Source organism: Perca flavescens, chromosome 3 (genome assembly GCF_004354835.1).
Source record: "Perca flavescens isolate YP-PL-M2 chromosome 3, PFLA_1.0, whole genome shotgun sequence".
In the NCBI taxonomy this organism is placed as follows: Eukaryota; Metazoa; Chordata; class Actinopteri; order Perciformes; family Percidae; genus Perca; species Perca flavescens.
The window spans coordinates 5,990,950-6,007,622 of NC_041333.1; the positions used below are offsets into that span (position 1 = coordinate 5,990,950).

The following is a 16,673-nucleotide window of genomic DNA, read 5'->3' on the forward strand; positions in this document are numbered from 1 at the left end:
CAGGAAGGAGAGATTTTCAGGAGTAGAAGCTGCTAGCGCGTAAAGTAAAAGTGTTCGAGCACATCGTATCTTAATACTATTTGACATTGTCAGTGTTTCCCACAGATTAGGAAGCAACTTGTGGCGGAGGGTGGGTGTCGCCCTGTGTCACGGGGGGGTATATGAAAAACTGAGGAGGACACGCAGTTGGATGCTGTCCTCCTCTCCTACTTAAATGCCTAACGAATCTGTCTTTCTCTCCCCTGTCTTTCACTGGTTGAAGCCTGAAAATATTGTGAACAAATTAAAAACATAACTCATTACACTGGTCGGACTGTTCAGCTCTGTTTCAAACTGATACCTCCGGTTCAGGCTGGTCCTCATCATCAACACGTGCCTTTTTCAGTTGCGGAAAATACTTTTCAATACTCGTGGATTTAAGCAGCAAACATTCAGCGTAAGAGTAAAAAATGACATAACAGTATTTATAATACTGTTATTTGATTCACAGCTGCTACATATAGTGTTTTGACCTCGACAACCCAACTACATTTTACCGCAAACTTGCGACTAGTTAACTTTCTAAAGCGGGCGCAATCGCTTGTTTGCTAAGAGTTGGGTCGGTGATTGTGAATGTATGATTGTGTAAAGTTGTTCATGAGATACCAACCTTTCGTGAACTTGTGAATTTCGCTAGCCGTCTTCTCTCCTTGATGGAGACAGACGCTGTGTGCACAGTGGGATCGAAGGTGTTTTAAGCCTCCAACGTCACCTTACAGGCTCTAACCCTCACCGTAACCTTAAACATAACCATTGCTGCGGTGCCTGGAAGGTGGCGTTGGGGGCTTAAAAAAACCCAACACCTCACGGTGGGAGGAGCTGTGTGTGTCTGTGTGAGCGAGACACAAGTGACAGAGATGGAGGAGAGCAGGGAAAGGAAATGCAGAAGAACGTATTTTAAATAGCGTTTAAAAAAACAAAACGCAATGTGCGCAGCCGGTGTGGGAAACACTGATTGTAATATTTTTATTTTTAATCTTTTACATGTTTGTTTGCTTTTGCACGTCCCTGTGTGTGTGTGTGTGTGTGTAACAAGCATAGTGTGTGCAACCTGTGCACGAGCCTAGGCACATTTTACTAAAACCTAAACTAAAATAACAATGAAATGCTGCATTATTGACTTTAGACCAGGTTTTTGTTGGTCAATGGCGCAATGACTTTCCGCTGCCTCAAGATAGCAATACGCCAAGAATGCACCTGAAAGACCAGCACGCCCATGGGGGCACAGACGAGTGCAGGTGCATTTGCTATTTAAATGGCGTGGGTGCTGGACGGGAAATTGACAACTGCGTCCGTCTTAAACTAGCAAAGACACTTGCGTCTGGCTTTGCGCTGTGCTGCGCCGGGTGCAAGATAGGGCCCATAAAGTACTACTTGATTTGACTTGTTATTATATCACCACAATGGGCTGGGAACGCGTTGGGATCCCCCAGTCAGAGCTGGATAATGTTAGCCTGACAAGCCAGACCCACATCAAGATGTTAGGTCTGGGAACTCACCATTGACAGGGCTCAATCCGAGGGGCAGGATAAATGATTGTCTTTCAAATTCCCTCTGCACGCAATAGGATAGCGCTATAACCAGGCCACTCGCAAGAAGGTAGCGAAGCTAGTTGATAGATTAAACTTTTGCCGTATCCGGTCAGCAAAACTCTGAACACATCTTCCTTTTTTAAGAAAGATTTCTGTGCTGTTCTTTGTTCTTTTCTCAAATAAAAGCTTAACTCCTCCAGAAGACCGCTGTTCCCAGCAGCAGCAGCCATAAGCCCGCCCACCGACTCTATACACGATGTGATTGGCCTGACCAGAGTTTGGTTTTTCCAGCTTGCAAGTCAACAGAGAGTGCCTAGACCCCCCCTTGGCTGCAAAATAATTTTGCTGCCGCTAGGATGCATCTAGATTTCGAGGCTCCAAAAAGGGAAGTTTGGTGTCCCCTGCTGGAGCTGCTGCCCAGATAAGCAGATGAAGATGGATGGATGGATAGATGGATGAAACAACGCCCAAAAAAGTTAACTTTTTAGATGAGACCTTGGATGGAAGAGAGTTAAGTGGTCTGATGCCTTCTGATGAAGGATTTGAATACGGAATAAAAAGAACATGACAAAGATTGAAAAAATATTGTTGATTTTTAACAAATCCAGGCTGGTCTGGAGAAAATATATTTAAGAGAGGATGGTATCTAAGCACTGAGCCAGGGCCTTAGCCAGTATCTTTACATGAGCAAACATCTTTATTTATGTAAGGGAAAACAAAATTCAGGAGGCAATTCACAATATAAAAATAGAATGGAATGTAATGCAGGATGTGGCTTTCACATCAGGGACCTGGGCCCTGATCTGAGTACATTTGACCCCAAAGTCCAGTTTTTGTTTTTTTAGTGTAAGTCTTCTTGAAAAGGTGGTCTTAGTACAGTTCATGTTTCTCTTGTACGGTTTGCATCAGATATGAAAACCAACCGTACCAAAATATGCACGTGGACTCAAGTGGTAGAGCGATCACCTACCCATCGGAAGGTTGGTGGTTTGATCCCTGGCCCTGCAGTCTTATGTCAAAGTGACACTGAACCCTGAATTACTCCCGATGCTGCGCCATCGGAGTGTAAATGTGTGTGAATGTTTATCTGATGAGCAGGTGGCACCTTGTACGGCAGCCTTGGCCAGTGTGTGAATGGTGAATGGTTCCTTTACTATGTTAAAGCGCTTTGAGTAGTCGTTAAGACTAGAAAAGCGCTATATAAATACAGTCCATTTACATGTATTTAATGCGTCTATATGGAGTTTTAAATTGGTTATGAAACTGTCTCAATTTAATACTGATGCCTCTATATCAGATGGCAGTGCAGCCCCCTGCAGACAGACTCAGATCCAGCAGGAGGCTGAGAGCTCGGCGCCTGACAGCGGCCACACACGGCAGCACGGTTACAGGAGAACAAAAACCAGACGTTTTTGCGGATGATTTTTCCTTGACGTTGGCTAAAACCTCTTTGGGGTTGCCAAAAATTCCTCTATGCACACCTGTGTATTTACTTTGTGTAGATGACAGGCTGTGGGAGGATTCCAGACTGGACACTGCAGCACACCAACATGCTGCTCTGTGCTGAGTGCAGAACGAGGCTGCAGCTGGAAGATGGAGAGCGGTTGGGTGTGTCCGGAGGCACATTTGTGTTACCTCTTGGGGACCTTTCATGTGTGTTTTGTCAAGGAGGTTTAATTAGAACTGTGTGTACAATCTTTTGTGGTTTTGAGGTTTCTTTTGTTGTTTGTATTTCTATGATTTCAACTCTGATTTGTTGTTCACAATGTAGCATTATGCATCCCCTGGATGCATTGATAGTGAGTTTACTGTGTCCTTTCTTGTTTTAACGCATCAGAGTACCTAGTAACATCACTGGTATTTTTCATGGGTTAAGACATTGATTTTTTGTAGTTTACATTTCCCGGTGTAAGCAGAGTATGATATAAACTAAAGTGATTAGGGTGTGCTGATGGTCCAACATGCCGCTGTGTGCTCTTTAAAGAAAAGTCAGTGAAAGTCTGCTCAATGCAGCGGACATTCATAAACTAGGCTCTGGCAAAATGCAGCTCCCAGTAGGATCACATTGACAGAAAATCTTCTTTAAAGTTACCTGCCTTTGTCTGGGACTGACTGACTTGACTGGTCTGCAAGCCAAAATGTGCCAGCACCTGTAAGCTTAGGCCATTTTATAATGTTGGTTATAAAATGGTTTGGTTCTCCAAAGGTTTGGTTCTCCAATAGTTTTCAGAGTTTTCAAACATCTAAATCCTTCACAACAATGGACTGGTGTTGTAACATGCATATATGCATCACATCTGTAAGTGATTCCCCCCCCATAAGGCAGTCCATAACACCTTTTTCCAGTCTTCAGTTGTCCATTGACGATGTTTCTTGGCCCAGGCAAGCCTCTTTTTCTTATTCTGACATCTTGGCAATGGCTTTCTTGCCGCAACTCAACCGATCAAACCTGCAGCTCAAAGTCTTCTCTTTACAGTTGAAACTGAGACTTGCTTATTACGACCACTATTAAGCTGCCATACCTCTTCCTGTCAGTTTCCCCCAGTTTCTAAGTGCTTTTTGATGGTGAAGAACACTGTACTCACTGACACCTTGACTTTCTTCGCAATTTCTCTGTAGGAAAGACCAACATTCAAGTGTTATGATGGTCTGTCTCTCTTCCATTAATTGCCTTTTTCCCACCATTTTTATGGCAACACACTACTTTCTGCAGTACAGTAGTTCAAATAATGCTCACGAGGGTATGGTACCACAGTGTGTTCCAACAATACTTTTATACAAACAGAAGGGTTTGTAAGTAATCCAGACAAGTTGGAACACCTGTGGGAATTGGTAGCACCAACTTTCAAAGCTTGATCAACCTCCATTGCTGCAGAACAGCTTTATGTTGTTAACCATTTCTTGTTCCCTGAAAAAGGCCTTTTTGTAAAATTCTGAAATTATTTTTCAGTTTTGGGTAACCTTACTTTTTTTTTATAACCTCAGGCAGTTCACCACTTACCTTTTGTACCATTTCAAGCTATTCATTGAACTTGAACTGCTAAAATTTCAATAAAAAACTAGAAAAATTGGGGTGTTCTAAAACTTTTGACCAGTAGTGTATATAATTATTATAATGCTGTTACGTTACCATGCAGAAAGCAAAACGTAATGCTTTAGTTTGTAACACCTCATAATGCAACAATGACAAAAAAGACAACTTTTCCCAGACACTGCTTCTCAAGAAATGCTCAGCTGAAGTGAAGGTTTATATATTTTTATATTTGGATTTACCTTACAAGCTGTGTGTGTGTGTGTGTGTGTGTGTGTGTGTGTGTGTACAATGCTGGTTTTGTTGGGAAACAAAGCCGTGGGCCTCCCCGCCTGTTAGAAATGAATCACTGTAGAATTGGGAGCCATGAATTCTCCTTCACCTCCTCCTCTTTTCTTTCTTTCTTTCTCTCCCAAAACGCAGCGGTTCCCAGGGAAAAGTGACACTGTGATTAAGAGTCTTGCTGTGAAGAGCTTCCTGCTGAACAGAGTGGGCGGGAGGATGAAACATGGAAAGGTTAGGCTTTCAAGGTAAGTGTGTGTATGTGTGGGAAGTAAAGGCGGACTACTGGCAGACTACAACACATCTATATTGACAAACTCAACAACAACAGCATTACGCCACCCACCACCTCATTATTTTAGGTTGCGAAATATCAGAGAAAAAAAAACCCACCTACACTGATACTACACACTGGGAGAGTGCTAAATACACACTTACACGGCAAATAAAGAGCCTTTACAGCCCAGAGACCAAACCAGGTGCATCCACAGCAAGAGCATCCATGCAGTTAAACAGTCTTTTGAAGGCTGACACTGAAATATGTTTCTACTGCTGCAAATAATGTTGAGTATTTTCGACCATGTCACTGCAGGTGACTCACATAATCTTGAACTTGGTACTAGTCTTGGTACTACCACTGCTATGCTGATGACAGCCACTGGCTGCCACATAGCTCAGACTGGATGTCCAGGCACAACCTTCAGCTCAACCTGGACCAGACTGAGATTGTGTTCCTTCAAAGGGAAATATGCTCCTACTGAGACATGTCCATCACTATCCACAATACTGTGGTGATGGGACTGGAACAGTCAGGACCATTATTTCAGGCAAAAACAATTTAAGATGTCCACCCATGCCCCGCCCCTATGACCAAATTAAGACTTGATAACATTATGGTTTACAGAGCGTGTGTGTGTGTGTGTGTGTGTGTGTGTGTGTGTGTGTGTGTGTGTGTGTGTGTGTGTGTGTGTGTGTGTGTGTGTGTGTGTGTGTGTGTGTGTGTGTGTGTGTGTGTGTGTGTGTGTGTGTGTGTGTGTGTGTGTGTGTGTGTGTGTGTGTGTGTGTGTGTGTGTGTGTGTGTGTGTGTGTGTGTGTGTGTGTGTGTGTGTGTGTGTGTAGGCCAGAATAATTCACTTTAAGTTGTAATTGTGTTTGTAGTGTTTCTCAGCAGCTCGGGGCTGATTTATGGTACTTGCCAAGGCTCAGCTAACAAGGCCATAAATCCCCCCACCCCTCCTGGCCACCTTTAGTCAGGAACTGCTGATGTATTCAGCATGGCTGGTGGATTGGGGGACTGGCCATGCACTGAACCAGCCACAGTCACTTGTTGGGTTGATGCAACAGGCTGTAGTGGGATGCTGCTAGTGTTTCACAAATAATCTGCACTTTCTTTGTAGTAATATTAGTAGGTATTATTCTACATAATTTGATAAAAAGTTAAACTTATGTCTGTCCTATAGATTCTAATGTTTTAGTGGAATGGTGTGTTCATGTGCCACCGTACAGACCTGTAAGAGACATTGCAATGTCATGCAGTGTCATGTTTTCCCACCAGTGATGCACTGTTGTGAGCAGGTTGTTATGCACATGACTCTTTGTACAAAGCCAGTGAAAGAAACATAAAAGCCATGGTGGAGCAGTTTTGTTCTTCTGGGTTCAATTGTCCCGCAACATACCTTGATTAAGTGCTTTTTTTCCCTCAACTGGCTCTCAGAAAAGTCAGATGTTGTTTGGTATTACTTGAACACACCAGCATTAAAGACATTCAAAAAAATAACTTTCATATTTCAAATGGATGTGTTTGCAGCCTGTACAAACAACTGATTATCCATTATAAATATTCACCCACCTTCCTCACTGTCGCTGTACACGAATTAACCAGAAAACATGACAAAACTCATTACACAAAAATGATTTTTTTTGTCTAGATTCAGGTTTTGCTTTTACTTCGTTACTTTTGTGTTTTTTCTTATTTAATGAGCATTATTGGAGGAGCCTGAGGCCAACGACCACTTCTGTTATTGTTGTGCACATGACAAGTAAAGAACCTTAAACCTTGAAATGACCAAGAACAAAGAAAATGAGCCATGGACAAGCATTATTGAGCTATAGAAATCCTCTGCCACTTTAACATAAAGCATCACCAACACAGCCAACACAGAGATGTAAGGACAATAGAAACTCAACATTATTAGCAGCCCACAAACTAGGGTTGGGTCCTAAAACCTGAAGCCGTTCCTAAACGACCGGTATCTTCCAGACAGATTACGGGGCCTCATTTTGGTGTCAATTGCAGAAATAACTGAGCTGCCCTCTGGTGCTCTGAAACAGACATTACAGGCAACTGAAACCTCACTGCATGTGACGCTAGTTAACACTACACTTGGCAGCAGGTAACGTTAGCTTACTGTTACCTATAGCTGCCTTAAACACAGTCAAAAAAGCTGACAGCTACATACAGTACAATACAGTGACTGTATTTCACTGGAAAGGATTCCAACAGTCTGCAGCTAGACACAGAGGAGACTAGCTGCACTCTGAGACACAATGGACACTGTTAGAGAAACAACACTGATAGGATGCAATGCCGCGATCAAGTGCATCTCTTAAGCTTATGGTGCATTCAGGTACACCTGAATAAACTCCATCTGTTGGTGTAAAGTTCCTTTCTGCCATCTAGTGGTTTTTCTTTTTGTTGTTTAACAGCAACTGACTGCTGAAATAAGCTATAACATTTTATATAAATCATTTAAATTTGACAATAACAATTTATATATATCTATATAGCATCATTCACGAAACCCAAGGACACTTTACAGAATTGAATGAACACAATCATATGGCTTTAGCAATAAAAAAGCTGTTCTTCAATGTCACCAACTGTCTTTTTCTGCTCCTCTTTCGTCTAAAAATATCAGTTCAGGCACCAGCACCGTTTTAGAAGTATCGTTTTAGCGAACAATATCCAATCCTACCACAAACGCACATTAAAGCAAAAAGAGAGCCGCTCAGATGGCTGCCCACCAAGAGTCCGGGTCTGTCTGAGGTTTCTGCCCAAGAGGAAGATTTTCCTTGCCACTGTTGCACCAAATGCTTGCTCTTGGGGGAATTGTTGGGTCTTTGTAAATTGTCTGTAAAGTGTCTTGAGAAGACTGAACTCTTGTTACGATTTGATACTATAAATAAAATTGAATTTAGCTGAAATTGAATTAAATGGCTTGATCATATTTACTGATACAGACAAATAGAACAGAATGTGTCTTATTTTATCAGTAATTATGATCAAATAAAAGGTCTAACAAATGCTATGATAGAGAAACTTTGAAACCTCATTAGATAATCTATGTATATATTTAAATCTTTACATATCTAACCCTGTAAAAAATACAACAGAATGGAATTGTATTATGCCGTTCTTGTTTTAACTAAAATCAAAACTAATCAAAGGGCAAAATGCTCTTACAAATCACGAGGGATCGATTTGACTTTTGGCTAACGTAATAGACGCGCTGTTGTTGATGCTGACTCGCCTTTAGCATATATTACATGTATTACAAATTTAACTTTAAATTAGGGCTGGGCAACGATTCAAAGTTTTAATCGCGATTAATTGCATATGCAAAATCCAATAATGAATTCAAAAATAGTGTATAGTGCAATTTTATTTTAAATGGTGTGTATTGCATTTAGGTGATATTTTAGACTAGAAATACTCTGGTGATAAGAAAATTCAACTTTGCAGTGGTTATAAATAACTTTGGTTCTGTCTACTGCGCCATCTGGAAGAACATTAAATTGAAAATGGCCATGCAAAAGTTCTGTACCCAACTCCATGTTTGTTGGTTTGTTCATCCACCTTTTATTTCCTTTTCCGGTTCCTGTAAGCGCGGCAGCAGTCAGCACAGACTTTTTCAAAATAAAAGACAGTGAGCAATAGACTTTTACAATAATATAAGAAATCATAAAAACGGCGTTTTAATAATAGAACTAGTGCTGTGCCTGTTGAAAACGGGCTGATTACTTGGCCTGTTGTGTTGCTGCTTGTAGAATTTATCAAAACCAAAGTGTACCCCAAAATGACTTACAGAAGGACCCTGAACCAACTAATATGCAACTCCACTGTATAGCCTACTATCTATTGACTTAGTGTAGGCTACGTCTACATCAGAGGAAGACATAGGCGCCGATACCGTGGGTGCTCCGGAGTTCGAGCATCCACGGAAAATACAGAGCATCCACTGAGCACCCACGTGTGCCAGACTGCCAGTAGGCTACATTGATTTAAAATTAAACATTGCAATTGGTGCTAAGTGGAGCGTCTGTCATAATGTGATTGGTTATGTCGCTGTCAGTCCCCTGCTCCATATCCTATCCACCAATCACAGCGTCTCTTGGATGATGAAGTAGGGTATTTGATTTGCGGGGGTATTTTGGCAACTTAATTAACCCGACCCAGGGTGAGTCTGATGAAATCTGATGTAGGCTATCTGCCCGGTTCAGCTCTGAGATTTTCTTGCATTGCACAGCGCTCTGAAGGAATAATCATCAAAATTAGGCTACGTTATGTTCTGCCAGCTCATAGCAATTTAATACATTAGCAGGAAAAGAGTCAGAGGCGCTGATGTGCAGGTAACTGCCCCCCCCCCCAAACACGGACACATATACTCTCGCTTTATAAAATAGATAGCCTGCCTATAAGTGACATCACGCTCTGTCTGCCTCTTGTTGTCTGTAGCTGGTTGTGCTTTGCATGTGTGGGATTCTGAAACATCCTTACATTCTGGAATTGTCGTTTGTTTATTCAAGCCCAAAGTAGCAATACATTTGTACCACACATTTTTTTACTTTGCACATTTTTGTGGGTCTGAAGTGTATGTCACATTTTAGCTGCCAAAGCTGCGCTGCTCTCTCTCTTGTGCTCCTTTTTTTTTTTTTGTCTCTGCTCACTGCTCACTCAGTGTGAGAGGGGGCGTGGCCAGGCCTACAGTGGGGGGGTCAGCTGCCCCCCTGTTGATCCGCCCATGGCTAACTGCAGTGTCACCTCTCTGGACATGGAGGTCTGCCCTCCTGTGGCCACAGACACCACCAGCAGCTCTTTCTCTGCTGCTGCTCTGCCACCTTCTTTTGTTCCATTCTCACAATGTTCATCATGACTTTTTCATGTTACTTTTGTTCTTACTCTATAACTAAATCGCAACAATACAATGCCCAAAAAGTACAATATACAAAATATGACTGTGTTACAGTAAAGAGAGTAACGACAATTTGTAACTTCTACTCCTGGGCAATAATTCAAAAGCATGATAAACATAGACAATTAAAAAAAAAACTCACCTGTCTCTTCGTCAATGGAAAATCGTCCAAGCCCACTCCCATCACGAATGGAGTACTGGATTTCTCCATCTCTGCCAGCGTCATCATCATTAGCAATGACTTGGAGTAGGGTAGTTCCAATCCGGGCATTCTCTTTAACTAATCCTGTCAAGGCAAAGTTGGAAAAGTATGGAGCGTAGAGGTTTTCGTTCACATCTACAACCTCCACCTCCACATAGGTGACCGAGAGAAGGGAAACAGGCCTTCCTTTGTCTTTTGCCTTCACAGTGAGGTTGTAGAACTGCTGGGTCTCGTAGTCCAGCTCCTTTGTCAGCCGAATAGCCCCGCTGGCCCTGTCTACCTCAAACCATCCATTGTAGTCGTTGGCTAGAGAGTACCGCACCTGGCCTCCCAACCCCAAATCTGGGTCCTGGGTTTCTAACCAGGCCACAACAGTTCCTACGGGAAGATCCTCCAGAGCCCTGGCTTTGTACACATTGGGGATAAATAGTGGAGGACAGTCATTTACATCCCCTAATATGATTTTCAAAGTAGTTACAGAAAACCTCTGGCACCCTTTCTCTGCCTTGTCGCGGGCCTCAATTTTCAGGTTAAAAGCCAAAACAAACTCCCTGTCTAGTTGGCCAGCAACATACACTATCCCATTAGTGCTGTTGATTCCAAACTGGGTGGTGCTGGTCAAAACAGAGTACACAATCTCCCCATTGGGTCCTAGATCTTTGTCAGTGGCCTCTACCTGGATGACATCTGTACCTATGGCAGTGTTTTCAGGTATGACAATTCTATAGCCTCCTTCCTGCAAAAACTGGGGAGCATTATCATTAGCATCCTCTATGTAGACAGTAAGCAAACGCCAGGCAGTTTTCTGTGGCAGACCAAGGTCATAGATAGTTAGGTTGAGGAGATAACGATCCCTCTTTTCTCTGTCCATAGGCAGGAAGACACTGATAAGGCCAGTGTCCATGTCAATAGTAAAACAGCTGTCAATGTTTCCATCTGAAATAGAGTATAGAATCTGACCATTGAAACCTGTGTCACCATCGTAGGCATTAACCTTGAAAACACTCGAACCAATCTTTAGGTCTTCTAGCACAGCAATATCTGTTGGAAAAGCTTTGTCAAACTGGGGCGTTTGCCGATTGACAGAGAAAAGGTCAATAAAACCTTCTTCAATTTTGGGCTTGGTGCTAGCTTTGGACTTTTTGAGTAACTTTTCAGCTAACTTTTGGGCTACCCTTGTCTCTTTACAGTTGAAACTTTTGGGAGGAGATTTCCCTTGGGCAACTGAGATGTTAACAAACATAGGATCAGAAAAGTTCTCACCATCTGTGGCAGTTATTTTGAGACTAAAGACACCGTTCTTTGGAGTGGCTGTGTCAAGGGAATGTTGCAGTGAAAGGACCCCTGAATCCGGGTTAAGGTTGAAGTACCCCCAATCGTTCCCTGAAATTATCTTATATTTTACTAGCTCCAGCTCATCTATATCAATTGCAGACATTGTGGTAATCACTTCATCCACTGGGAAATCTCTGGAGATCACCCCCTGGCATGCTACCTTCTCAAACAATGGCTGGTTGTCATTTACATTTTCTAGGTGGATTGTTACATTGACTTCACTCTCTCGCCTGTAAGGTGACCCCCAGTCAGAAGCTCTGACAACAAACACAAAGCTCTCTGATGAGGATTCAAAGTCCAACTCTTTAGTGGTGCTGATGATACCAGAAAACTGATTAATCTGGAAGGGTAATGGCTGAAGGCTGGAAATGCTGTAAGTTATGTATCCATTTTCTCCTTTATCCTCATCAACTGCAGAAACTGTTAATACATTGGTCCCAACTAGTACACTTTCATTGACCAAAACCTCATAAGACGACTGATCAAATGTTGGTGTGTTGTCATTGGCATCCTTAATGGTTACCCGCACTTTAACTTTAAGGTCACTATCTATTTCCAATACCTCAAGATTAAAGACATTCTGGGTCAACTGAGTGAACCAGTGAGTGGTTGAGATTACACCTGTTAAGGTGTTCATTTGAAAAAAAGCTGAATCTGCAGAAGGTGTCAGAATATATTCTGCATCATCTGGCTCTGGCTGGATTTTAACAGCCTCTACAATCGTGCCTGGTGGTGAAATTTCATTCAGACTAACATCATACAACTCCCGCTCAAACGTTGCTTCCGCTGTCTGCCGTTTCTTGACCATAATGTGGACAACCTTGACAGCAGAAAACTTCTGTGGGGATCCCCTGTCTTTAGCCTGCAAAGTGAGGTTACATCCATAAGGGTAAGTCTCCCAATGTAACTCAGTCGCCTTTATGGCAAACTCACCGTCCACAGATCTTTCTACAAAAAACTGCTCTGAAGGGTCTCCACCTACAATGACCACTGCATCTATTTCTCCATTTAAGCCTTCATCTAGGTCCTCAACAGTGACCATGGCATACACAGGGTTTTTATCAAGCCATGAGGGGCTGTGGATGACCACATTCATGACTGGGGCATGCTCATTCACGCGCTCTACATGGACAAAAAGCTTGGCTGTACTGCTGACCCCATTATTTCCATAGAGCTTCATGCCGCGGTCCACTGCCAGGATTTCTAAGTCGTACCGGTTCTGCTCATCAACATTGAGCTTTCCACTGAGAGAAACCACTCCACTTGTTGGGTGTACAGCAAACATCTCCATTTTCTCCTTGAAAAAATAGTAAAACTCCCCGTTGGAGCCAATATCTGCATCTGTGGCGGTGACTTGTGCTATGCTAGTCCTGAGAGGGGTGCTCTCCATTATGGTAACAGAGTAAGTGGTGGGTGAGAACAAGGGCCGCAGGTCATTCATATCCAAGACCTGGATGCTGACTTTAGTCCAGGTCTCAAGGAGGGCCTCTCCCTTGACAGAGGCTTTTACTGTCAATACATAATTATCCTGAATCTCTCGGTTCAAGATAGCTGCGTTGCCACCTTTAGTCCTTATACGCAAGAAGCAGAAATCGCCCAGCACATATTCCTCTGCCTTAAAAAACCCTTCGTCATCACCTGAAGTGATTCTGTAGCGGATCTCCCAGGAGCGCTGGGCAAGGTGGATGCCCATTTTAACTTTACTGTTGGCATAGGTGCGTGCTGCTGAATTTTCGTAAACTGTAGCGTGGTAGACAGCTTGAGTGAAGCCAAAGTGAGGTCCATCCTGAAGGCCCCCCTGGGTGTTCTGGCCGCAGCAGGGTGATGGCTTGAAGAGCAGCAACGGCAGCAGCAGGGCCAGGCTGAGGAGAGGGGCTCGCATGCCTGCCCACTGGCCCATATTCACATCCATCCCATCATCACTCCATCCTGAAACACAAAGAAACAGACAGAGGCAGGGGTTAGCTACCAGGGGAGGGATTTACATTATTTACAGGTTACTTATTTTATCCTTATTTGTATGTACATTGGATAACAGAGATTGATTGGAAGAGTGGAGGGGAGGGGGCATTTACAGTTACCAGGCAACAAAAATGAAGGCTGACATCATCCTTGTGTGGTCTCTGGACACTGAGATCAGTGTCAACAGTCAATTGCAAGTTTCAGAAAAACCAGAGGTGGTTTGACAAAGAACAAAATAATTGTATGGCTAGAAAGAGAAGTGTAACATCACCAAAACAAACTCTAAAAAAAATTAGTGCATAGGGCGAAATGATGGGCTGCCACACCATGACCCTATCATAACCCAACCCTGAAATACATGAAAACTGCAGCCCTGTGTCCCAAAACCATGTAATTTCTACAGACGCAAACCAGTTATGGTTTTGAAACTGAGAGTCAAGTAGCTGTTGTGTTCAGATTTTGTTTTCTTATTCAGAAAAAAAAATGTGTTCTGAAAGAAAGCAGCCACAAATATGTGCCAATCTGGGCTTTGGGAGAAAAGCCTGATGCCGTAGAGCCATGTTGTGGCCATAGGAGTGCCATAGTGGTCTGCATTTTGATGACTCTGCACTTTCCACCACAAGGAATGGAGAGATGGGGCGGGAAAAGACAGACGATGTCTGAGCGCACTGATAATAACACACTGCTGAAGTGCACAGCAACAACACACAAACTGTAGAAACGGTCTTAACTTCTAACTGAAAATCATTTGGCTTTGTGAGTGTGACCAAACACCACCAATGCCTTAGCCTGCATTTAAATACAATTCAACAGTCATTCAGGGTAGAAAGGCTAGAATTCAAACGACAATGCCAAAAAACACTTCAGTTTTCGTCTGACCTTAAACTGTCATCTCAGTGTCGGGGGAGGTGGTGGTGGTGGGGAGGGAGGTGTGGGGGTTGTTGAGGCCTTTCCTGCTGGAAGTGTATGTGAGCAGTCTCAGTCAGCTTTACTGGGTCAGTACATCTCTCCTTTGAAAACTAGTGCCAGCAGGGAGGCACAGTAATGATGCCTCCACACTGCATTAAACCTCTGAATACAGCCTGATTCAGTTCAGTTTTCACTCTTCACCTACAAACTTATGGCATAGTCATTGTGTGTCTGAAATCCGAAATCGTTTGGGTTATTTATCTGTATATCCAGGCTAGTACATCTACACTGCAAATATGTGTATGTGAATGGATAGACGAGCGTTCCAAGGATATAAGAACCATGCTGATGGTACATTCTGAGTTCTAGCGCAGCCTTATTTCCTTTTGGGTCATTGATTTCTAACCTAGGGTACTGATTCAGTTACCAGGAAGTAAATGGTAATTAGCACCATTCATTTGACATACATATGTCAATGCATTTGTGAGAAAATATATGGGATTACAAAGCTGTAGTGATAGAGATACGTCGTAAAGTGGGGGGTCTGAGGGTCCTCACACCCAGGAAATGTTTGAGTGTCAAACGATTAATTTGCTACATTCTGATACATTTCTATGTAACAATTTATGGTGGAAAATCTTAATTTATTTGTAGTAAAATACAGGTGACCATTCAAAGTATACAAATATAATGAAATATAATGCAGGAGGGGGTGTTTAAAGCAGGGACATGGGCCCTGATTTGAGGACATTTGATCCCATAAACCCGTACGGTTCGATTAGGTGTAAAAACCAACTGACCAAAAACACGGAAGTTGGCTGCTAATGTTTTTAACCAGTTATAGAACTAAACTGTCTCAATTTAATACTGATGCTATATCAGACGGCAGTGCTTCGCAGATCGGCTTCGCTGCCACCTTCCTCCAATGCTGTTTTTCAATTATGAAATCTTTCCCTGGTGAACACTATATCTCTGTCATTAGATGCGGCAAATTTGCGAACGGGGAAACAGAAATATGAATCTAGCTTTGTAGCGAACCTGCTCGGGTTTATACGTGTGCAGTCAGGCCAAAGTTCTGCTTTAGGGAAAACCTACAGATTAGAAAAGTATCACTCGTTGTGCCTCCATGTTTTATATATTAGTAAAACATTGTTTCCGGGTGGCATTTTTATGATTGGTTGAACCGACAAGGACAAAATAAAATAATCATATTTTTAAATTTGTGGTGAAGGGAGGCTACTGGCCGTGCCCATGACTAGAACCGGGCCAACTGTGTGCTCACTTATAAAATCTTTTAAAGGTCTTTGAGCAAGGCACTCTTTGTCTAGTCCATTTATTATAACATGCATGCTGGAAGAAATGGCATGCGTCTTAAAAAAGCTCATTAGACTGTAGCAGCCTGTGGCACCGCTGCTGTTACAACGGCAGAGCCTGCTGTTATTTTCAATTGATACAATCCAACAATACCCAAGAGGCAGCCAAATATGGAAGTACAATAAACACACATCTGTTCTCTGCACACACACACACACATACACACACACACACACACACACACACTGACACACTTTTGGCCATGACAGCTCATTCCTGTCCCCCATATGTAGTGCTTTGCCTTAAGGGCTGGTTGGAGGGCAGTGTGCAGTGGGTTGACATGGAGCACATGTACCTGTGACAACAGTGTTCTCAAGGACTATCTACCAGAGAGAAGCCATGGTCAGGCTGCAGCTGCCACGACACACCCTGTGGCAAAATTGTGCTTAGGCTTGTGTTTTCTGTGGCTGTGTGTGTGTGTGTGTGTGTGTGTGTGTGTGTGTGTGTGTGTGTACTTTGATGGGTTACATTAATGTGTCAAACGTGTGTACAAGTTGTTTGTAAAATGGTGGAAACCAACGGAGGCCTAGAAACACATTCATTCAACAGGAATGTAAGATATGTGTGGTTTATACTTCACTGTACAAAAATAAAGTCAAATGAATTCATTCAGCCCATGTTCTCAAATTTTATTTTCCTGAAACAGGGAAAACAATCTACAAGTATGAGACTATTAAACTGCTTCCCTATCCACTTTCAGCAGTTCAGTTCACTCTGTTATTCCTGTGTATTGCATTACTTTTTATACTTGCAACACAATGAAATAAAAAAAAACATGTAAGCTAAAACATATAAAGACACTTATAGTTTCCAAG

The 16,673-nt window shown here is 42.6% G+C and overlaps 1 protein-coding gene across 1 annotated transcript in view; it reads right to left on the reverse strand.

Moving 5' to 3' along the window:
* fat3a (FAT atypical cadherin 3a) overlaps positions 1-16,673 on the reverse strand; it is a 217,489-nt gene that overhangs the window by 116,178 nt on the left and 84,638 nt on the right. Inside the window, exon 2 of the mRNA XM_028573344.1 lies at positions 10,219-13,542. Coding sequence (XP_028429145.1) covers positions 10,219-13,525 — 3,307 coding nt within the window. The 5' untranslated portion in view covers positions 13,526-13,542. The remainder of the gene's footprint in view (positions 1-10,218; positions 13,543-16,673) is intronic.